The sequence below is a fragment of the Sceloporus undulatus genome, chromosome 3, assembly GCF_019175285.1.
Source record: "Sceloporus undulatus isolate JIND9_A2432 ecotype Alabama chromosome 3, SceUnd_v1.1, whole genome shotgun sequence".
NCBI lineage: Eukaryota > Metazoa > Chordata > Lepidosauria > Squamata > Phrynosomatidae > Sceloporus > Sceloporus undulatus.
Window position 1 is genome coordinate 205,142,117 of NC_056524.1, and position 24,832 is coordinate 205,166,948.

Here is a 24,832-nt window from a genome sequence, read left to right on the forward strand (position 1 = left end):
TTAACTTTATTTACTTTACAATATTTAGTGATGGCTTCTTTTAATTAATGGGTTTTACAATAAAACTGTCACATGTTATATTTTTCACTTGTCTTTAGATTTCATATTTCTAAACTCCTTTGTGAAGGCAAGGCAACTTAAATGGCCTGTCAGGAATTCATTGAACAATTAACATATTAATTAAGTAAGACTAAAATAATTTAGCTTTCATTCTCTGAATCAAGATACTACAGTCCAAAACAACCTCCCTGGCCTTGGTGCCCTCTCATGGTGTTCACTAACAACTCCCAGTGGCTGGGAATGGTATCTTGTAAGTTTTCTTGAGAGTCAGGTTTTGGGGGAATGTAAGGATTAAATAAAATGACAGATAAATAATTGTGTGGCACATCTAGAGTGCCCACAGGTTGAGGACTCTGGTTTAAACCTAACTCTAGTGACTGGCACAAAGTTTCCTCCCTGCCACATGATAAATAATAATAATAATAATAATAATAATAATAAATTTTATTTGTATTTCCCGCCTCTCCCTATGGATCGAGGTGGGATTACAGCAAAGAATTAAAACCACAATACAATACAAAATAAAATATTATCTAAAAATACAGCCAGTAAAACAACACCAATATTACTACCAATCACTAAAAAGGCCAAATCGTCGTCAATTTTCCAGCCATGAATGTATTGTTACTATTCCAAAAAAGTTGCTTTTCCATGGCTTGCAAACATATATGGAAGGGATTGGAGCTTTTTAAGTGATGTGGGTTAAAATCTTCCCAATGAGTTTATCAAAACCAGTGTGGAAATCTAGCCATAGCAAAAGTGGTGCAACCTCCTTAATTCTAGGTTCAGTCATTAGAGGGATCAAAGTGGGTACAACATATTGGAATTTATTCACTGCAGCCTAGTAAGAAAAGTAAAAACTCCTCCTTATTTTGATCTCTTAGAACATCTTTATCCAAAGTTCCAACAACCTGCCAGTATGACCTACCCATGAAGGCCATTGTTCAGTTATTAGCCACATTTTATTTAGATGGACCTAGACCCCCCCCGCCTCACCTTTGTTTTCTTTGTCCATATTTTCCTCCAGGTTGTTTATTGATGGTGATCGCATGGCAGACCCTGCAGTGAGAGAACATCTTCTGCTGGATTCTGCCCAGGATGCTGAATTGAGCATCCAAGTGCTACCATACGACTCCATCCTCATGGTTCTAAAATCCATCTGTGAGACCCTCTCTCCTCATGAGAAAGTTTGGCTCAGTGACAAATCCAGCTATGCCCTGACCCAGGCCATTCCTAAGGTCTGTATATTTTGGTGAGACATCAAGCTTCTCCCAGCTCAGTTCTGCCTATGAGCATTTCTGTTTAGTCATCATGCTTCCAAGTTTCCTTCTTTGTGAGACTGTGGAGCCTTTAATCTTTGCTGGAAAGCCAAGCCAAGTTGTCAGTAGCTTGTTTAAGATTGCTAAGGAAGAAGACAGTAACTCATTAAAACAATATTATTTGATTTAATTTATGTCTTGGCTTTCTCCCAATATGGGACCCAAGGCAGTTTACAATATAAAATCCTATCCAGGGAGAAAGAATGTATGTATGTATGAACGAACAGGTGATTAAAGCAAAATGCAGTTATATGATGGAAAACTTTTTAAAATTAACCCAGCCTTGAACAGATAATTGTATTAACATTTATTCAGTTTACCAAAAGTTAAATTAGACTATGGCTGGAATTTTAGTTTATTGGTCTCTGCAGCAGAAATGGGTGAGGATGTGACTACAGGTGAGAGCACAATACTGGTTGAGTCTCCCTTATCCTGATATCCAAAATACTCCAGAATCCAAAATTGAGAAAGTGACACCTTTGCTTTTTAATGGCTCTGTGTACACAACTTTGTTTTACAGACAAAATTATTTAAAATATTGTGTATAAATTACCTTCAGGTTGTGTGTATAAGATGTATATGAAACATGCATGAATTTCATGTTTATACTTGGGTCCATCTCTATGATATCTCATTATGTATATGCAGATATTCCAAAACCTGAAAAAAATTGACATCCAAATGCTTCTAGTCCCAAGCATTTCAGATAAGGGAGAATAAGCCTATATGTCTTGGGATCTATTGTTATGTTTAGAGTATTTGTAGATTCACATACAACAACAACAACAATAACAACAACAACAATTAAAAACCTTGCTACTTTTATAGCAGAATTGGAAAAAAAAAAGTTACCCTGGGGCCTCATTGAGCCACACAGCATTGGGAATGTGACAGGGGGCAATATTTAAATTTGTTTTAGAGGTACTACTGGCTAATTCTGGGCTGCTCTTTTACACTTGGGGTTTTTATATGGCCCATGGGCTGCACTTTTCTTGCCCTTGTTCTAGGATGCATTCAGTTGCAACTTCCAGAAGGGAAGGCAGTAGGAAAAGAAGACAAAATTTCAGATAGATTGACTCAAACAAGGAAGCCACAACACTGAGTTTGCAAGACCTGAGCAAGATTATTAATGGCTGGATCTCTTGGAAGTATCTTGTTCATAGGTTTGCCAAAAGTTGAAGCTAACTTGATCGCGAATTACAGTAATAACCATCTCCTGTGCTGGTTGAAGATGATGGAAGTTGTAATCCAAGACATGATAGGCACTACCTAGGAGAATGACACTAGAATATCCATGTATTTTAAACATAGGCCTCTGTTTGCTTTTCTGTAATGCATTAACAACATGCAAGAATGGGGAAAATACAGGAGGTGTTTTTAAATGATTCATGGAACAGTGTTGCAAGACTCTCCAGAGGGTGATTTAAAACCAATCTAAGTTTTGCTTTGAAACACAATGCTTCCTGTTAACTGGAGGTCTGGCACAATTTGGAGGCCCTCTAGGTAGATGCAATCACTAATTTTTTTGTTAGAATTAGATGAGTTCTTTTCAGTCAAGGGGAAAAAATTGGGAAAGGGCAGGAAGGGTATGTCAAATGTCCAAGAGTCTCATATTTGCATGAAAAGTGTAGTTTTTAGCTTCCATGCAGGGAGAGGCTCATAAAGGATGCTCTTGGTCCCAGAGGAGGAAAAGATAACCATCTTACGATCTTATGCGTTAGATTTCAGATGGGGGTGCAAGAAGCCTAGAGTTGATTAGAGATGCTAAAGTGGGAAGACAACTTACCTACTGTTAAATCAAGATGAGCATCAGCAGCAGATGGATCAGAGTAATATAAAATGTGCTGTTCCCATTTGTCTATTCCTAGCCTGCGATTGTTGGCATCTGGTATTGTTTGGGCATTGGATTATTCTACAGCTCTGGTCAGCAGAGCAGGTAAAACTTTGTTGGAAAAAGGTATTGCCATGAGACAGATTAGGAGAGCAGAGTGCAGAGGCAGAAACTTTAGAAACAAAATTGGTCAAGTCTGAATGGCATAAAGTAACGCCAGAACTGGATAGAGTGCAATCCACCCCTCCCTCCAGAAACAACAGGAGTACTGTAAAACACTTAGGTGAAATTTAGTTAGAATAGGGATAGAAAGCTGATTTTTGCTTAAATTATTTTGCCATCCTGCTTAGTTGGGCTGGTTCTTGTGAACTGTTCTTTATCATTTGCTATAATTTGTTATAAGTATAATTGCTTCTGTCTCAGTTTATTGCAAATATATACTCTATTTTCCCTGTTGTTTAGTCTTTCATGCACAATATTGCTGATTACCAGACTGATTATCAGACTGAGGGCCTTTTCACACTGTACACTTAGCACTATGATTCTGCTTTAACTGCGATGGCTGCATCTTATGAATTCTTGGCCTGATAACTCTAGTGCCTCACCAGACTAAAAACTAAGGTTTCCATAGGAGCAACCATGACAGTTAAGGTGAATAATAGTGCTATAATTGTGTAGTGTGAAAGGGTTTCTAAGTCTTTCAATTTAGGGAGGGTATTTAGAATTCTGACCCACATAGTTCTAGTTTACTAGACTATACATCCCAGGATTCCATAGGTTGTTGCCACAGCAGTATATAATTGTGCAGTTTGAAAGGTTTCTCAACCCTCCAGAGATGGCATTTTGGAGGCATAGGGAGCCATAGGATCCTGCCCACAAATTATAAACTTACCAATATTTAGTTTTTGTGGGTTTTTCAGGCTATGTGGCCATGTTCTAGAAGAGTTTCTTCCTAATGTTTCACCAGCTGAAGATGCCAGCCACAGATGCTGGCGAAACGTCAGGAAGAAACTCTTCTAGAACATGGCCACATAGCCCGAAAAACCCACAAAAAACTATGGATGCCGACCATGAAAGCCTTCGACTTCACATTACCAGTCTTAATTATGAATTTTAAAAATTTACCAGTGTAAACTTGGGGGTAGTGTGGTTAAAGAAAAAAAGAAGAGCTGGATTTGCATTGGGACTGGTTATAAAGAAATGTGTGTTAAAATCCTAGTCTGTTCTTGAATGTCTTTGGTTGGTTCAACTTAATCAGCCTCCTAGGGTTGTTCAGCAGATAGTTGTACTTTAGATTTACTGTGTGCTGTGCTAGTGGCATTTTAGCCAAAAGGGACGTAAATAAATAAATAAAAATTATAATTAAAATTGGATAGTATCAGGAATCTGCCTAGAATGTATCCTTTTTAGAGGATTAGGACATAAATATGATAAAGGGGGAATAATCTGGGGACAGATAAACTACCAAATGATAAACCACTTGTTTGGTGTACATCTTTTTTGTCTGACTCAGGAGATTTGTAAGGGTCTGAAATAGTGGCCAAACAACCCCTGGCACAATAGATTACTGTGTTCCTTTTCCTCAGGATCACCGTTACCTCACCCCATACACTCCCATCTGCATTGCAAAGGCTGTGAAGAATGCATCAGAGGCTGAAGGCATGAGGAGAGCTCATGTAAGTGACTTACTGAGTTTCCTGCTGAAAGAGCTGCAGTATGTGGATTTTAACTGTCTGTGAAATAATGCTTCTTTGAAGTCTTGCTGGTGAAATAGTTGTGGACAGAAATGTTTTCAGTAATGTTTGCTAATGCTGATAGATACATTTCTTCCTTAAATATTTGTGGCCAGATTTTCAAGATTGCTAAATAAATGTATTCTAAATGCATATATTCCACTGCTTTGTTTCCTCTGTTGTCTTTTTTAAATAACAGATCAAGGATGCTGTTGCTCTGTGTGAACTATTTAATTGGCTGGAGAAGGAGGTATGACTTTACAGAATTTTATTCAAAAAGAGAGGAGTGTTACTGTATAATAAAACCATACATGAATATGAACATAATAATAATAATAATAATAATAATAATAATTATTATTATTATTATTATTATTATTATTATTATTATTATTATTATTATTATTTGTATACCACTATTCCTTTACAGATCACAGCGGTTTCCAACATAGAAGTACAATAAAGACAATAATACAATAATATCCCACAGTGTGCAAACCCATCCCCCATAGAATAAAAAAAACATATATGAACTAAAAACAAACTATATAACAACAATAACAACAGATTAAAACCAATTAAAAAAATAATTGGAAGTATGCATTGGAGAGGATGAGGGTGGCTCTACAGATCAACTTGCTGGATAGGGGAGGCCATTTAGATTCTTACTTTTTAAGAGGAAGAAATGTATTTTTAGTATGCTCTCACTTGCTCAATATAATTGAATGAGAAATAGTTGACTGTTGTTTGGTATATGGAGAGAAAGGACTGTGGTGATAGCCACATTGTGGTGTTATTTGGACAACAATGAATTTCATTCTGTTTTTCATGTAAACTGGCCAGTACTGAACTCAGTGGCCTCATTCAGATAGAACACTGAATGAGGCATAACGTTAATGTGAACAAGCCTGGTTGAGCCTTTCACACTATTGCATTTCTCTTTCTAGCATGGCTATGAAGAGGTGATCAGAATAATTCACTTCCATTTTAAACAAACCAGAGTTTAGCATTATGTCCAAATCATGCCAAGCTGTGTTCAGTTTATTGAAATCAGTCAACTCCAAAAATTCATGTACAAAGCTGTTTCAATAACACATAAACAGGTTTAACTGCAAGATATGATCCAGATATGATACTACAGCATGGCTAGTTGAAGATGGAAGCAAAAGTTTCCAGTCTGTTCCTTACAGCTGCACCAGAGGAGGAGAAGGAAGGATGAACCTGAGCCTGACCATGTTATCCACATTTCTAAGCCATTATTTGTATGTAGTGCTTGCAATATTTCTAGGATCACATTTTGTGAAAAAAATAAAAAACATCACAGTGGCTCTTTCCCTTGGTGAAAACAAGATACAACTGTAATAATTGACAAGTAACATTGTATTACCTGGGCTTAACCACATTAGAGGAGAGAAATTCTTACGGTAAAGAGAGTGCTATCTGATAACCTTTTCTCCTTAAAAAATATTGTACAAGTCTGGACTGCAAAAATGGTAAGGAGTGGTGGTCTGCTAACTACCTGTCATGATGACTTACCTTGTTAGTTCCCTTAGGGGACTTGAAAACTCTTGTAAACCACTTTCTTTAATAAAGGTGCAAAAAATTGAGAAAGGGCACAACTTGTACTGCATCAGTGAATATAATTTGTTTACTAGGGGGCTGTACACATTGGGAGAAAGGGGCTCCACGAGGCCTAAAAAAAAAGCTGCTCCTGGCGGGTTCTTTTTGTGCTGTGCGTGGGGTGCCATTGGCACGCTTGCGCGCAATGATGACATCCACGCAGCACGGCACTGTTTGATTGCTGCACACACAGACGTCATCGTTGCGTGCCCTATATGAACAGCTGCGCGCAATCATGGCACCCGCGTGCCAATAGTAGGGCTGGGTGTGTGTGGACACCCAGCCCTACAGAACCCTAATGTCAGCCCCAGGCTGGCACAAAATGCCAGTTGGTAATGGGCCTAACTTCCCCCACTGCGTCAGGGCCAGCACTATGTACACACACCCCCCCCATTACTTTTGGATATTTCCAACATACGTAACTCCTTGGTTCAACCAGATTTTGCAGCTGGGTATCAGAAAGAAGTACTTAGCACTTGTCCCTATTTTTGTTTTTGCAAGAAAGGGATAGTCTTTCTAGTGGTTGATGGTCTTTCCTGATCCACCCTTTTGGACCTTAGTGTGGATCTGTGCAAAGATGAGAGATGCTCAATAATATATATCTCAATCAACAGGATTCCATGAATGACTTTAGAATCTTAGGTGATTCTGTCACTGATTAGAAAGAACATCCATTCTTATGGCAGAAATATGACAAAAGTTTCTAGCTTTGCCACTGCTGTTGTCATGATAGATACATATAAATGGCTCCTGATATCGATATGCAAGGATAACATGGAAGATGTGGCCTGAAAGAAAAAAGCTAGGATTTGAGCCATAAAATTAGAATCGATTAAAATTACCATCCAGTATAAACTTTATCTGTCTTTCCCTTAATAAGTTAATGCTGCTTTGTCTATTAGGTTCCTAAAGGAAGCATTACTGAAATAACAGCGGCAGATAAAGCAGAGGAATTCCGTAGGTAAGGAAAAAGATGACAGCAAAGAGTTTGTTGGTCCTGGTAGTTGCTATGTTTTTCAATAATCCTATTGAAATTCAATAATCCTATTAAAAGCAATGTCTTATTTGTTTTCTTGAGATACTTCAGAAAAGAGGATTATGTCTTTGTACTTAAGAGAAAAGCCATCTCCACTATGTGCTTTATATTCTTCCCGTTTATCTTGACTCATTGCTCTCCTGCCTTGAGAACAAGAAGACAAGGCTCTTGATCTTTAAGCTCAGCAGTATCTTAATGTATCTCAGTGGGCCACTCTGCGCAATCTGCGCAAACTCTTCCCTGCTTCCAAGAAATGATTGCTCAGCTTGGTTGGATAATCTCTTATTCAGCAGTAGGAAGGTATACAAACTCAGTATATCTTGGCACATCAACTGACTTTCTGTATTGGATGGATTAAGCATTGTGTGTAGCTCACAGATGAGAGAGATTAAGTAGTCACCATTGAATTGGCCCACAGCCTTCTTGGTTGATTCTATACTGATCACATTTGAAATGCTGTGCCCTCCTTGAACAGATATAGGGCTTAATTGGCATCATCCTCTATGCTTTCTGAGAGCACTGTGCTTCTTGCCATCATAAATTCTAACTGTTTCAAATCCCACCCAGCTGAGAGACCTGACATCCTAGGCCCCAGAGAAGAGAATGAGAAACTAAAGTCCAGTTCAGGAGATGACTGCACGAAGATTCTGTGGTAGTTTCCAGTGTCCCGTGTGGTCTTGTTCATAAAATCTCTTTTTTTCAGCCAGCAAGAGGACTTTGTTGATTTGAGCTTTGCTACTATTTCAAGTACAGGACCAAATGGTGCTGTCATTCACTACAAGTAAGAACAACCAAGAGTCCCTGTACTTATCTGCTGACTATGACCCAACCTTCTTGAGGGTGCATGTTTCAGTACAAGATTTGAAAACCGTGTAAATCATGCATACTTAAAATCTTAGAGAAATATTAAGGAAGCAGAATGTCTGTATCTAAGAAGGTGACTATATATTTATAGATTTCTTTGAATTGTGGAGGGCTTTCCTGTGGGTCATGTATTACAGTTTTTCACAGGCAAGGAAAAACTGGAAAGATCTGTATCAGAAGGGACTGTTTGTAAGGTCGGAGATGTAACATAATAAAGAACTAGCTGTGTCCTTCCTGCTTTGACCAGTCTACCTTTGCTTGTGTAATGCTGAAAGAACCAGAAATGTCTGATAAATAGGCCTATGTGCATTCTGGGATACACTCATATTATGTATGTGTACCCATACCATCATCCCCTACCATGTACCCATGGGAATACAAAGAATTTGATTCTTGACAACCAAGCATTTCTGATGTTGAAAATGTGATTTTATTCCCCTTCCATGGGATGCTATATAAAGCCCCATCTACTTTAGAATTGTAACCACATGTTTGATTATGTCCTTGGGTATTCTGTACTGATCTATTATGGGAGCTGATTTGATCTGTTACAGAACCATTATTGAGCACAATTATATTTATTGGGGAAAATTAATTTTATAAATTAAGTAGAAATGTGCAACAATACTTGTTGGCTTCACTGAAAAGATGATCCAGATGTTGAGACAAAAACTTTGTTTTATTGAATAGGCCTACACCTGAGACAAATAGAACTTTATCCATGAACGAGATCTATCTCCTAGATTCTGGTGCTCAGTACAAGTAAGTGGGCAAATTACTCATGGAGGTAAATTATCTCAGTTAAATCCCACCTTTAATCTTTTCTAGGTACAGAGAAACACCAAGGTGTCTGTTCCAGAGAAAATTATGGTGGAGAAAATTTTGACTCATAACAGTGTTATCTTGGCAGGGACCGAGAAGGAGTCACGTCTTTCTTGAACTAGCAATTGATTATTTCATGATCAGTAGCCCTGGTGGTGCAGTGGTTAAATGCCTGTACTGCAGCCACTCACTTACAAACCACAAGGTTGTGAATTCAATACCAGCCAGGGGTTCAGAGTTTATTCAGCCTGGCATCCTTCCAAGGTCGCTAAAATGAGTACCCAGGTTGTTGGGGGCAGTTAGCTTACACAAATTGTAAACTGTTTAGGGAATGCTTTAGTGCACTGATAAGCAGTATAGAAATGTACTTGCTACTCGCTACAGTACCATTTTGATTTCTAGGTAGTAATGTTGGTTTTGGACTTTTCAAAACCCTAAGGCTTGGACACTGGATATGTTGGAAGGTTAGTGGATACTTTGACAGGAGCTTTGACAGAAAGTCCAGAGCTTGGAAAAGTTACTTTTTTTGGATTACAGCTCCCAAAATCTACCAGCCATTTGCACTTCCAGTCCAACAGGTCTAGAGATGCCAAGTTGACCAAGGCTTGGCTATGAACAATATACTAGTCATGTTGCCTGTTTGTGTCATTCATTTCTCAGCTTAGGCCCGATTTAAATGCTAGGGGTTGGCTGAGGATGCAGCGTCCATACCGGCCTCAGCCCTAGCACGTGACGAGGGTGTCAAAATGGCAGTGCCCTGTACACACGGGCACCGCCATTTTGACGTAACAGTCGCATTGCATCCAAACAGTGCGGTGTGGCCATTACGTCTTGGTGCCGCTGAAGGGGCGCCCTTTCAGCGGCACCGAAAGGAGCTCCGTTTCAGAGCTCCTTCCGCTGCGTATATCGCTGGTGTGGCCTTTAAACGGCTGCGCCAGCAATACAAAGAGAAGGTCCCTTTCCCTGCCACTGTCGGGGTGTCCTTGGGGCGGTCTGTATCCCGCCTTAGTATGGTAGAATGAAGTGCAGAATAACAAAGACATCTGACACAGAGATATAATTAATAATAATTAATAATAATACATTATTTATTTATAGCCCGCCCAATCACAAAGAATCTGGGCAGGTTTCAGCAATAAAAATATATACAGAGTACAATTCAAAATTAGCCCCTTTCCAATCCCCAATACCCCTCTCTCTCTCCAGGATGGAAGATGGCAGTTGTTGCCATTGATATTGATATTGAGCAGTTGAGATCTTCCATTGAAATCTGTGGCAGTCCATATACAAAGAGTGTACATTCTATAACTCTTTATTGCTGTAATAACAACAACAACAACAACAACAACAACAACATTTCTTTATATCCCGCCTCTCTACAAAATGCAATCGTAGTTGCATGGGCCAGTGCTAGTGGGAAATTACATGTATTTTTAAAAAGTTATCCTAATTCCAATGCTCTCCAGATCTCTAGGACAGCAATTTTCCCTGGCCATGCTGACTAGAGATTATGAGGGTTGTAATCCAACAAATCGGGAAGTGCAAGATTGACTATAGGAAATAAAATTTAACATCTATGTAGCATTTTCAACAATTCTGAACACTTCTAAATTATCTGTAAAGTGAAAGAGTTATCTAATTGTAATCCCAACAGAAATGGCACAAGATACCTTGAGTAGTACTGTCTCCCTTATTTGAGATAGGGGAGGGGACTGAAGCTGAGAGAAAATAACTCACTTGAGGTACCTAGTGAGTTAATTGTAGAGGCAAGATTCAAAGCTGGGACTTCCAGATTTGTAGCTCAGTCTTGTAGCTAATGTTCCATCAGAGTTCAGATTAAAAGCATTTTGTTGAGCAAGGAATGCGGCAGACCTGATCTGCCCTCTGAGGGGAATTGCTTCTTCAGAGATTTGGCATTTTTGTAACCCAGCATTTGTAATGGGTCCTTTCAGTGGAAACTGTGTGAATGCTCTTTGATAAGGCTTGTACAATGAGATCCTTCTTCCCAGACAGCCTAATGATCAGCTCCCCCGTGTCACAATGAGAAACAGCCACTTGAGTATAATGAGTTAGCCATCTATTATATTTTTCTGGATTCTGAGAACAGTGGGGTTGAATTGGCTTAAACTGCAACCTTAATTTGACTGCTTTCAATGTTATGTGCTAGGGCAGAATGTCTGGACCTTTTAGGAAGGACTTTGTGCATAATTCACTTCTAAGGTTCTCTTGTTCTTTCCCAAATCCAGTCAGTTTTGATACAGTTTGTGTTAGAGAACATTCAAGGTGATTGTACTCTTTTATTTTCAAAAGCAGGGAATAATTTGAAGGTATGCAGTATATCCATTACATTTTTCACCAGATAAACCATGCAGCTAACTTGGAAATCTGAAGGAAAGTGCTGTGGTCTGCAGAGCTGTAAAGCTGGAAGAAATGTCTTTGCCCAAGAAGCCAGTGCCACAGAATTAAAGATTCTAAACAAGCTTTCCTGGGGTGTTCCCATTGAACTCAGTGAATCTTACATCTGAGTAGACAGATTTAGATTGTATTCTAATTTTTCATAATGATGCTCAAACATCATCTTGCAGACTTTGAGGATTTCCGTTCTGAACTTATTCTCCTGCTCATTCATTCCCCCACCTTTCTCTCCATTAATTCTCACCCGAAGAAATTCTGGAAAATCACTATATTTGTTTGAGAATTTGGTGGTGGTTACTTAGGAGGCCATGGATCAGTGGAAATCCTTCTTGCCTTTCCTCTGCCTTTGGAGACTTTACAATGTATTCTTTCTGCACTCTCAAATCAGCTTTCACCATTGTCATTCTTGGAATACTGTATTCCACACTTGTACTGCTTACACAGAATTGCAGAATCCATATTGTCCATTATGTTTTTTAAATTCTGAACTGATCAAATTTGTTTCCTCATTTTTTGTTGATATACAGACAATAGTTTATCTTTGCTTTTCTTATTCACTAAGAATTCTTCTTAGCACTATACAGTTGGCCCTCCTTATCCACAGATTTTTTATCCACGGATTCAAGCATCTATGGCTTGAAAATATTTTTTTAAAAGTATAAATTCCAAATAGCACACCTTAATTTTGCCATCTTATATAAAGGACACCATTTAGCTCTGCCATTGTATTTAATGAAACTTGAGCATACACTAATTTTGTTATACATGGGGAGTCCTGGTACCAAACCTCAAGATACCAAGGTCCCACTCTATAGTGTATAATTTGCAAAAATTAGAGAAGTTAGGTTTTTGGATTACAGTGCTTAGGCTCCCACAATCAGCATGGCTGCAGTTATAGTTCAAAAAACCAACTTTTCTGAGTTCTGATTACTTCTGAAATAGGATGTGCCACAGCCTTGAGTCTCACTTACAGAGACTTCATCCCATACTCCTGCAGAGCTAGCAAGAAGCTGAAGGTCATTTAGCAAAGTCTCTTGCATTGAATCCAAATCTGTTGCACAAACAACTTGGCCTATGCCATAACAGAATGCAGACAGTTATCCAGATTGGAATGTTCCACATGCAGAGAGCAGAAGGAGCCAAGAGACTTCAATGCCAGAAAAGCCAGAGGGATACAGAAGAGTTTTGTTACAGCAGAGCTCATTTCCTCTGAAATGCTGTTTCCGATATTGCTTGATATCACTTTTGGAGACCTTGCAGTCTGTGGAAGCTTGCATGAGCACGCAGGTCTTGAGTACATTTGGAGTATAGTTTGGGCAGTTATAATATTAAGGAGCTAAACTTTCAAACAAGTGCACCATCTTTGAAAAAGCTATCACATTATTTCATTTTGTAGCAAGACATCTGTCTTCTTCAGAGTGTTTTTTAAGAGAGCCCATGTTTCCACTTCTACCCACAAGAAATGGTTTCACTGGTACCCATGGGAAAGCAAGGTACATTTGTCAGAGAGTGGGAAACTTGCTTTTTAGATTACCGCTCTCAGAATCCTGCAGTTAGCATGGTCTCTACTATTTCAGCTGTAGCCAGGATGGTATTTGGTTATTTAGATAACTTGTTCTTTGCTGCTACTCCACCTTCTGTGTGTAGATCTTTATTTTATTTTATTTTAGATATTTTGTATTGGTTATCAGCAAGGTGTTCTGATTAATTTACAAAAGTTATGTACCAATATAATATAACATTATATGTAAGTCATTATTCCATTATGTTACATAAGGCATCTTATATTAAGTCATATAACCATTACACACAGACACACACACAGACACACACAAAACCATTATATCATATTCATCAGGACATTCATAGGGACTTCATCTCTCTTTTCAGTTCTTTAGCAGGCTTGGCAATAAGTAATACATGTAAGAACATCAGCCTTCTGAACCAGTAAATGTGTAACATTCTCCTTGTATCATCATGATCAGATTTTCCTTAATTATATAGTTTTCCATAGTGTCTGCTAAGTCATCATACGGATAATTCCTGAAGGTTTTTACATATGCAGTCTTGTCCCTTGTTATATTTTCAGACATTTTACGTTTAACAAATTATCCATGAGAATCTCCTTTGTTTGAGGAATTTTTCAACTTGACAGGCTTTTGTGTAACATAGGTATTCAAGGGTTAAACCTTAAGGGCTTCTTAAGCAAGCCTTAATTGTATTAATCACATGTTAAGCATATATCTTCTAGCCTCACCAGAAACAACATTTTAGGATGGCATGTTAGGGCTTATCAGGAACTTTCTTTGGGAAGGCTACATCCTTGGCTTCTTTTCCTGCATTGAAGGTGTACTTAAGCAGCCTCATTTGTGGCTCTGACTTAGCTCTTTTATTCTCTTCTGATGCCCATTCAGTGTCTTAATTATCCAATTAGAAGCTTAGGTTTTAATCTTTTTGTTCAGTACACTAAAGTCTAGCACATATCCCCATTTTAGAATACACCCTACTACTCTACTTGTTGTCAGGTGTCTCTAATGTACTAACTCAGGGTGACCTGAGGTCATTCTTCGCTGGTTTTCTTTACATTTTTAAAGGAACATCTGGCATTCTTTACAGACTTGAAATCCTAACCAAGATTTTTTACTTTCTTTTATTACAAGACAAAAAATGGGCAGACATTATTTTGAATCTTAGGCTCTTTATATACAGTACTACCTTCTGTAGGTTGCCAGCAGGTTATATGTTCTTATTTAATGATACAATACACAGGCTGAGGAGTTGCCAACTAAAAACCCATCTGGCCTGTAACAACAGAACCAGCTGCCCAGTGGATATGATTTCCAAGTGATAGGTTGTACCTGGAGTTCATTGTTCTTGTGTGCCTTCAAATTGTTTATGACTTATGACAAACCTAAGGCGACCCTATCATTGCATTTTCTTGGCAAGATTTGTTCACAGGGGGGATGCTTTTGCCTTCCTCTGAGCCTGAGAGAATCTGCCTTGCCCAAGGTCACCCAGTTAGTTTCCATGGCTGAGTTGGGATTTGAGCCCTTGTCTCTAGAGCGCTAGTCTAGTGCTAAACTGTTACACCTCACTGTCCTACAGATACAATATTCTCCAAAGTCTGGGCTATTGAGGAAGGGGCATAGAACTCTGGGTGTATCATTGGGATACTCTTATTGTACTTTAATGCCTAAAGGCAGCACACTACTTTAGGAACGCTACGGGTACTCGTGGTTTCAAAAAACAATGGCTATTCTTACCATTTACATAACAGGCCCAGTGGCCAGTTTTGCTTTTTTTGTTTTGCTACATAGGCCTTCTGGAGGATGCATGAACTGCAAAAACAAAAAGATTTTAAAAAACCAACCAACTAACCAAACAAACAAAAGTGGTGGGAATTTCCCTTAAGGATCTGTCTCACAAAACATAATCATAATACTGTGATTCTACTTTAAATGCCATGGCAACATCGTGTTCTGTCCTGGGATTTGTAGTTTAGGGAGTGGCATTTAGAATACTTAGCCAGAGAGTTCTAGTGTTTCACCAAACTACTAGACCCTGGATATCATAGCATGTAGCCATGGCAATCAAAGTACAATCATAGCACTATAACTGAGTAATGTGGAAGGGCCCTGGTTTTGAAGGACAATGTTTCTTTTTCTTTTTTTAACATTAAACAGTACTGCAACCTAGTTAAAAGATGAATTGCTGCTCCTAAGAGAGACAGTTTTTTGGGTGATGGGAACAGAGAGGAGGAAGCTAGGGCAGCAAATATAGCGGAGGGAGAGATGGACATGCATCCACAGGACCTCATTTTGTGTTCTGTTTATCTATATGAAGAGGTTCTCAAGGTCTCCCTTATTTTCATCAGACTTTTCTAATGGATATAATCTGAAACAGATTCCCCCTCCCCTTTTTGTTGTTTCCACCTTCTCTTTTGTAAATGTGCTTTACTCTGTTTTTCCTTCATTTTCTCTTTTTGTTTCTCTTGGAAGGGATGGTACCACTGATGTGACAAGGACTATGCATTTTGGCACTCCATCAACTTACGAAAAGGTATGGAAGAATTGCTTCCTTTAGAGGAGACAGACTTTGTAACAAATATCACAGTCAGTAGGTACATTTCTGGATACAATGGCTATGAGATGAAGACACCAAGCTACTCTAAGAAGGGGCTTGTCCCACCCAAGCATTTCTGCTTTGGAAAAAAATGGCATTCACTCAGAACAGTGCTACTGAAAGTGCTGATCCTTGGACCAGTGCTGTCCACAAGCCACTGGCTGCCCATCTGCAGAGAATTCTAGGCAACAAAACAGTTGTAGCCAATGGGCAGAAATATGGTATTGTAAAAAAAGAATTATTACTGGACCCACACAACAAATAGCCTGAAAAGCACTGATTTAATATTTTTTTCCACTCACTGTAGGTGAAAACCCAACAGCTGAAATGCTATGTGGTACAAAAGGTTTTAAAAGCATTCATTAAATAATTAAGTTAATCAAAATGTTAATTTAAAACACAATAAAATAAACTAAAAGCATATTACATAAAAAGTGCCCTACTCATTGTACATCTTTCTACAATTAGAGGCTGCAGGCCTGTTGGCAAAAAGAGAACAGAGCAGAAATACTGAAACCCCCCTCCACGAGAGTACCTTTTTGAATAAATATTTTTGTTTTTGAGAATGTGTTTGGGTAGTATAGACAATTGTAGATCCAAAAAAGGCTGAAGGAAATAGATTTTAAATGCCACCCATCAGCCATGGAAACTCCAGGGGAGATGACAATTCATTTTATTTACTGTTGAGAGCAGTTGAGGCCTCAAGCTCCCACAGAGTGTGATAGAATAGAAGCCATGCTTGGATTATTTTGGGCAACAGGACATTGCATTTTACTCTTAACTTCACTCAGTTTAATGTTAATTGCTATTTCAGTACAATAGTCAACAATTCTTAAATTTTATAGCATTCTTTTAAAAATGGATTTTGTCTGAATTTCTTTTTAATTGGAGGACTAAAATGTAAATGAATGTTTTAAAAAAACCCATACCCCAACCCCCATACAAAATTCAACCCAGCTTAAAGGGTTTCCTTTTCCATTTGCTGTTTTAGCGGTTAGTTTTAAGCTATGGTCTCTGTCTTTCCTTTTTATCCACAAAACTGTCCTCATATTTCTTTGATGATACAGCTGCACCATTTTCTTCTGGTAAGACAGAAAAAGCTCAGACTGTAAGTGTTTCCTGAGGCCAGTGGAGGCATCTGTGGTGCAATCCATATGGAGGCTGAATGGACAAGCCTTGATGCTGCCAGAAATGGCTTTTTATTATCAACCCTGCAGCTTTGGGATGTGATTTGACACACCAGTCACCCTCTTTTACCATCAAAATAAGCTACAGTTTCAAATGTACTGGCAAATCCCAGCCCAGACACTTACATGGATTTATTCTGGGCTGCAGGTAAACTGTGGACTAGACCTTTTCTGTCTTTGCTTTCCCTCCCTTCCTATTCATACTGTTCCATTCTTTGCAGGAATGCTTTACCTATGTGCTAAAGGGTCATATAGCTGTCAGTGCAGCCATATTCCCAAATGGAACCAAAGGTCAGTTGCTTTCCTTTTCCTCCTCATCAAAAGTAATTAACTGAAATGTGTCTAGTTTTCTCTGGTTTACAGATTATATATGCAGGCTATTGTAGTCTAGGGAGCACAGGTTTTCAGAGAAGAAAGATGTTTGCATTTGGGGACTATGAAAGTCTAGGGAGTACAGCTTTTTAGGAGAGATGTTTGCACTTTCAAACATTCCATTGCTGAATTTTTAACAAAGTAAATAACCTGTTCCTTATTGTTTCTCTTCCCTGTGGTGTAGTAAAATTGCATGTATATTATCAAGTTTGGATCATTAATACATTGTGCATTGACATTTTCCTTCTGTGACTTGTAGGTCATCTTCTGGACTCCTTTGCCCGTTCTGCTCTCTGGGATCAAGGTTTGGATTACCTGCATGGCACAGGACATGGAGTTGGCGCTTTCTTGAATGTCCATGAAGGTCCATGTGGTATTAGCTACAAAACCTTTGCAGATGAACCTCTGGAAGCTGGGATGGTTGTTTCTGATGGTAATATTTTTATTATTGTTGATGGTTTTGTGAACTAGTTTGAACACTATTTGAGTGATTGTCTTTTGCCTTTTTTAACCTCTGGAACATTTCTTAACATAAGCACTGGTGATTTTCTTGGTTCCTTGTATTTTGTAGGCAAAGGCCGGAAGCTCAGTAATATTTCCAGAATCCTTAAATATCAATAACATGATTATATAAATATATAGCATATATATCATGCTTACAAATGTTCAGCGTAGAAAGGAAAACACTGCAAAGTAGCATTGTATTAGTGTTATGTTGTGGCTGAGAGATGTGGGAGCTTAGATTACTTGAACACTTGTAGTGGATAATGTAAAGCATGTTACTGTTGAGATTCTGGGAATTGTAAATCCAACATTTCTAAACTCTTGTTTGAGCTCCTACTGCTTCTGCAAAATGACTTCTGTGGTCAACCCACAACAGCAATCTTTGCTGCCTTTCCCTGTGAAAAGTGTTGTGTGTGTTTGAGTGGATGTTTTCTTAACTCATTGTCCTTTAAAGTCTCCAGCAGTTAAACAGTAAAGGTAAATCTTACCACACATTTTGTGAAGTTTTTAGGAAATTTTTCTTTGATGGATTTGTTTTCTGATAAATTTATCTGCACAGAACCTGGTTATTATGAAGATGGTTCTTTTGGGATCCGAATAGAAAATGTTGTTATAGTCATTCCAGCTAAAACTAAGGTGAGTAATTCCTAAGTATGCCCAGGAAGGTTTTTTTTAAAAAAATTAAAAAGTAGTGTTCTTTTATTTGTGGTTTTTCCACTTTCACAGGGGTCCTGTGCCCCTAACACCAGTGAATGTAGAGGGCCTACTGTACAAAGGACTGAGTTGACACTTCTTTTTTCAGAGCAGAATTGGTTGTTCTCTATTGGAGAGTGCTCTCTTGGCCATAAATTCTGTGGACAGTTTGTGTATGTCATACTTGTGATGAAATAGTGCTTCCCCATGCTATAAAATAACTTAAGTAGTACAACTTCTGTGGAATATTGTTGCCATCATAACACAGAGGAGCTGAGGGGGCAAGGATCTCTTGATCTTCTCTTTACTTTAAAGCCCTTGTATGGAAAACTAGTCACTATTTCAAAATGGGATCATCTGCTCTTGCAAGGGACTTTTGACTATAGAATACATATGAAATGCTTCTTCCTGCTTTGCCAGATCTATTGATTTTTATTCTTTTACTGACAATTTGAATGGTTACATTAAGGCCTTCCTGCTGGAATGAAACTTTTTACTTGGCCTTCATCCTCTTAGCATGTAGCATGATTGTTTTGTAGCCATTTCCTCATATATGTTTGTTGTGAAACATGGAAAGATATAAATATAACATAAAGTATCTTTTAATATTTATATTGCTTATTGGCAAAAATAACTTTTATACAAAAACTGAGTGAGATCTAACGAAATGTTAACTTGGCCTACAATTCATTTCCTTGTCCCAGCTGGAGTAGACCTATTAAAGCAATGGAATTTACATACGTTTTGATCTATTATTCTGGCTATGTTTCTATGAGGCAGTTGGATTTAGGCCACAATATGGTCAGATGTTGCTGTACGCTGATAGACCAACTGGTTGGCTTTCATTTACTCAATAAAAATGGGTTTACAAAGATGGGAAGGGAAATTCTAAATTCTTTACTATGACCCAGGAACAACTTTTCAAAGAGAGGGGTGTGTGTCTAGATTTAAATAGTAGCAAAACTCCCCAGATATATATTTTCACTCCAATCCTACAACCCCTCAGCATACAATATAAATATCTGCATGTGGACCTATGCTACTCTAAGCCATTTACCCTTCCTTTGACTTACAGTAAAGCCCTTGAAGCTGTCTACATGATTATTCCATGCTTTGCAGCAAGCAAGAAGGTGGAGAGAAGTATATGGCAAAGTTCCCATAGCCAGGCACAAAGTAGGCTACATAAGAGAAATGTACATATCAAGATACCCCAAACATAATTCTGGCTTCTCTCTGTGAAGTCTATATGAGGAAAAGGCAACAGCACTCTAATTCTGCTAGCAGCTTTCTGTAATAACTAATTCTTTTCCTCAACAGTATAACTTCAGCAACAGAGGGAGTTTGACTTTCGAACCTTTGACCCTGGTTCCAATCCAGACCAAAATGATACATGTACACTTGCTAACCCAAAAAGAGGTAAGAGAAGAATAAATTGTATTTTTTTCCAAAAAAAGTTTGAAATCCCAGAATGTTTGGGTTTCCTCCGCTCATTCTCAGACAGGTCATATTACAGTGACAGTACCCAGAATAGCACTTATTTAGAGGCAAATCTGCCATCGTAATATCTTTTAAGAATCTTAACTGGAAGAATGTGGAGGGTAGTTTGCTGGTTGTCTGGGGAAAGAGCACAGCTTGTGTTAAAACTTCCAGATTTACAAACATTTCAGAAACTAATTTCAGTATATTACAGATGGTAGTGACCGATACTTTCCATTCATCTTATCCATTCATCTTATCCAGGTCATGAAATTCCATTCATTCAGAGTGACACTGCTTGAGTAGTTTTCTTTTCTTGATTACCATACCAAACAATACTTTTGTGTCTAGCAATAGTAAACTCAGACCCTTGACAGACAGGCCGTTTAGCACGTAAGGAATACATGCTAGGGTTGCCTCAGGGCATCCTTTACAGATGCTCCCTAACCCTAGCACGTATTCTGTACGTCAAAATGGCGGTGCCCTGTACAGATGGGCGCCACCATTTTGATGTGACGGCCGCGCTGTGTCCAAATGGCACGGCGCGGGCATGACATGCTTGCGCCGCTATAGGGCGCCCTATTTGCGGTGCCGGAAGGAGCTCCGAAATGGAGCTCCTTCCTGGGGAGTGCCTCGTTCCTGCAGCCACAAAATGGCTGCAGGAACGAAGCTGGGGGGAAAGGGCCCTTTCTCTCCCGGCAGTGGCTCCCTGGGGTGTCCTGGGGTATGAAGCCCTAAGGACACCCCTTTCCAGGCCAGGGGAAGCGGCGTTTTGCCGCTTCCCCGAGGCCTGGAAAAACGGCGGATCGGGGCTCCGGGGCTGCCACTGTGGCTGCTCAGGCCCTGATCTGGTGGGGATTGCAGCGCCTGCAGTCCGCCCCAAAGGGGCGGTCTGTATCCCATCTTAGTTTTCCAAATGTAGATCCTTATGTAGTCAAAATGACTCCAACTATGCATGGGAGGGAGAGCCAGCATGGTACAGTATAGTGCAGTGATGGTGAACGTTTTAGAGGCTGAGTGCCCAAATTGCAACCCAAAACCCACTTATTTATTGCAAAGTGCCATGTCCCTCTGGCATTCTAGTAACAAACTCTGGCAAACTCTGTGCTGGGGTGAGGCACATGTGCCCACAGAGAGGGCTCTGAGTGCCACCTCTGGCACACGTGCCATAGGTTCGCCATCACTGGTATAGTGGTTTGAGCATTGGATGAATCTTGAGACCAGGGTTTGAATTCCTGCTGAGCCATGGAAACCCACTGGGTGACCTTGGACCAGTCACATTCTCTCAGCCTCAGAGGGGGACAAAGGCAAAGCCCCTCTGATCAAATCTTGCCAAGAAAACCCATGACAGGGTTGCTTTACAGTTGCCATAAGTTGACAACAACTTGAAGGCGCACAAAAATAACAAACAACAAATGGACAAGAGGCTCAATGAGTACTGAGCATGCTCACTGGTCAAGAATGCTGTTTGCTGGAGCAAACCCCCCAGAACACAATATAACTGTAGTGATGGAATGGAGTATCTTAGAAGCAGATATATGTGCTTGTCTGTCTGTATCTCTGAATAGGCACACTCCACACTGCAACATTTTGTTACAACCTCCACTCATTCTCAAGACTTATAGGTCTGACATTCAGAACTAAACAAATAGACAGAAATGGACAAGTACATAGAAAAATGGTCATAACAAATTAGCGTTGTTGTAGATCAGGTACAGATTGTAAATCCAGTCCTTTTATAGTAGAACTGGAAAACTAGATGCTGTTGGACTGCAAATCTCAACAATCCTAGCCAACATAGCTAGGGTGAAGGGCACTGGGAGTGGCAGTTCAACAACATTTGGAGGGACACACATTCTCCATCTGCCCTCATGGCAACAGTGAAAAAGAAACATACTTGTATGTAATAGAACAAGTAATAGAACAAGTGGAATCCAAAATTTCTCAACTTTTTAAAGAGTTACTTCCTGTTGCATAAATTCCCAAGTCTTATAGTCATTTTCAGTTAGTTGCAAGTGGAAGAGCAGAGTAATTGTCTGCTGGTAAGCACATACTCATGGAACCTCTTTGGCATTAAATGAGTGCTGACATTTTTATTTTTGAATTAATTGATGCTGATTTCTGTGACTGACATTTTAAAAATGCTAGCATCAAGAGCTGAAGTGAAAACAAGAGTGCATGCCTCTGGATTCATGATAAAATCTTTTCAGAGTATTGTGGAAGAGGGAAGCAGAAGAACAGTGAGCAAGGAGCACACTGCACTGCAACATTGTGTTGCAAGTGGATGTGTCTTCATAGAAAAGGGTTACGAGTGTTTGTCTTTTACTGTGGCCACTTGAACTTTTTAAAAGATTATCTGAGGGTGTCTGTCATACCCCTTCCCCCTTCCAAGTAACGGTCATGATGGCTGGAGATCAAGGTACATTCTCCTTTCTTCTTTTCTCTTTTCCCACCTTTTTAGTGTGATTGGGTGAATGACTACCATAGAAAATGCAGAGAGGTGGTTGGAAATGAACTTGAACAACAAGGACGACATGAAGCTCTCCAGTGGCTAATTCGGGAAACGGAGCCAATCTCCAAAATGCACTAACAGCAGTATTCTTTTTTCTTTGTTATTTTTTTAAAATCTGATTCCTTTTTGAAATTGCAAAAACAGAACTGACTCAGCTTCACAACAGTACACTTGGTGCCACCATGTGTTATAGTGTGGATGGAAGGAAGATGTGGAAATCCTTTCCTAATGATCAAGAAAAACAGAAGAAAAAGGAGCAAGGTGGAATTTATTTGGAGGGATGATTTCTTCCCCCGTAATTATTATTTCTTCCACTTGTGATAATGAACAAATACAAACCTAGAGCTATGAAATCTTTAACCTACAGAGAGTGGATGGGTCATTTAGGAGTGCCATGCCCCCTAAGAGGCTAAAAGCTGTCTTAATTGGCTCATGTGTTCCAGGCCTGAGAGAAAGAAGTTAGAAACATAAGATTTCATAGACTAAAGGGTGGAACAGATGGGCAGGAAAGAGCGGTCAGATGCTGCTCCTGCCCAGAGTGCCCTGGGACCATGGCGACCACATGCTGCAGCCCTGATGATGGCCCCTGCCATAGTCCCAAATTAACTAGGACAAGGAGTGGAAAAGATCCGCGCCTTCTGGGGCTGGGTTTCAGCTGACTTAGGTGGCTCAGGAGCAATCCCGGCGTTACCTCTATGTAGGTTCGGGGTGTGTGTCATCTAAATGAGATGCCCCTAAGCTTCTTAGAGAACTTGTCTGTTCCAGGTCTAAGTATACTTGAAGTAGACTCAGGCGGGGTACAAACCGCCCAAAAAGGGCAGTCTATCCGCGCCCTGTTTTGCTGTGCAAGGGAGCTGCAGCAGACAAACAGCATGGCTCCATTGCTCAGCAAAAGGAACCCTTAAAAAGTGGGTTCTTTTTGCGGTGTGTTTGTGATGCTGCAGTGCGCCAATGGCGCACTTGCGCCATCACAATGACACTTGGACGTGCAGACGTTAAGCGTCCGTCGTGTCAAAATGGTGGTGCCCGTGTGTACAGGGTGCCGCCATTTTGACATCCTCGTCATGTGCTAGGGGTGAGGCCAGTATGGGCGGTACGCCCTCGGCCAACTCCTATCGTGACGGGGGCGCACTTTAGGCCCGTCTGGAGAGGGCCTCAGTCTCTGAAAGCTTATGCTACCAACGTCTTTCTCTCAGTCTCAAAGCTGCTACAAGGTTCCTTTGCATACTGATCCAGACTAATGCAGCTGTGGCTCTGAACTTGTACCACCATAGACAACATTATAGTATTTCTGGTGCAGATTTGTTATAAAATAGACCTTTATGTGGCCTCTTGAGACTTGCAATCTTTATCATTTGAAAGATTTTTAAGCCTAGCTTTTCTGCATTCCCCACTTTTTAAATGCAGCTTCTTAATGAATTTACATAAGCACGTATGCCATTTGGAGACTCCAGAATCAAGTAATACTTTGCTGTCATACATCAGACCACACAGTGCAATCCTATACATGTCGACACTGAAGCAAGTCCCACTTGTGTTCAGTTGGTCACATTCCCAGGTACATAGGGCTGCTAGCCACTGCCAAGAAGATTCATATAGTATCCCATCATCTCGGTTTACCTTGAACAAAATGATTTTTGATGGATGCAGTTCACAGGTTCAGATATCTGTCAGTGAGCAATAAGTCTTGCTTATTGCTCATTGCACTGCACTTCTGACTTTCAGGAAGACTTTGTAAATTGTAAAACAGTTTTGGACACCACCTTGTAAACCTTGCAGTGTTACACAACAGGAGTTCCTCAAATCTTTCTCTCTGTGTCTTTCCCAGCTCTTGAAACTGTTGAAGGTGTGGACTTCTGGATGTATCCATTTAGAAAACTAATGTTAAAAACAATACTGTGTGTAAAGGGCCTTGAATGTTCAAATGCATCTTTTACACTAGGATCACTTCTCCTGTTTTTGCATTGTCAATACACAGGAGCTCCAAGTGCCAATAAAAATCAATCTACTTTACTGCTGTGTTATACAAAGTCTATAATTTTGGGGCAGAAGTGCATGCCAGTTCTTACAATTAGGTGAGGCAACCAAACTTTCTCAGTTTGAGTACATTGTAACTACAGAAGTAAGCATGGGAGAGGAAGGATAGAGCTATCTTTCCACCTCCTCTTACTGTGACTGGAATGGCTCCGCCAGCAGTATAAACTATTCAGGTGGAAATAATGTAACCAGCAGTGACAATTGGGGCTACTGAGTCCGCGCCACTTGT

At 39.7% G+C, this 24,832-nt stretch overlaps 1 protein-coding gene across 1 annotated transcript in view; it reads left to right on the plus strand.

Moving 5' to 3' along the window:
* Positions 1-24,579, plus strand: part of XPNPEP1 (X-prolyl aminopeptidase 1) — a 44,861-nt gene extending 20,282 nt beyond the window's left edge. The window contains exons 9-20 of the mRNA XM_042458349.1: positions 1,088-1,298; positions 4,797-4,886; positions 5,143-5,193; positions 7,466-7,524; positions 8,303-8,380; positions 9,154-9,225; positions 15,699-15,759; positions 17,231-17,300; positions 17,641-17,814; positions 18,445-18,521; positions 19,896-19,994; positions 22,516-24,579. Of these exons, the coding sequence (XP_042314283.1) occupies positions 1,088-1,298; positions 4,797-4,886; positions 5,143-5,193; positions 7,466-7,524; positions 8,303-8,380; positions 9,154-9,225; positions 15,699-15,759; positions 17,231-17,300; positions 17,641-17,814; positions 18,445-18,521; positions 19,896-19,994; positions 22,516-22,644 (1,171 nt within the window). The 3' untranslated portion in view covers positions 22,645-24,579. The remainder of the gene's footprint in view (positions 1-1,087; positions 1,299-4,796; positions 4,887-5,142; positions 5,194-7,465; positions 7,525-8,302; positions 8,381-9,153; positions 9,226-15,698; positions 15,760-17,230; positions 17,301-17,640; positions 17,815-18,444; positions 18,522-19,895; positions 19,995-22,515) is intronic.
* The last annotated feature ends 253 nt before the right edge of the window (positions 24,580-24,832 follow it).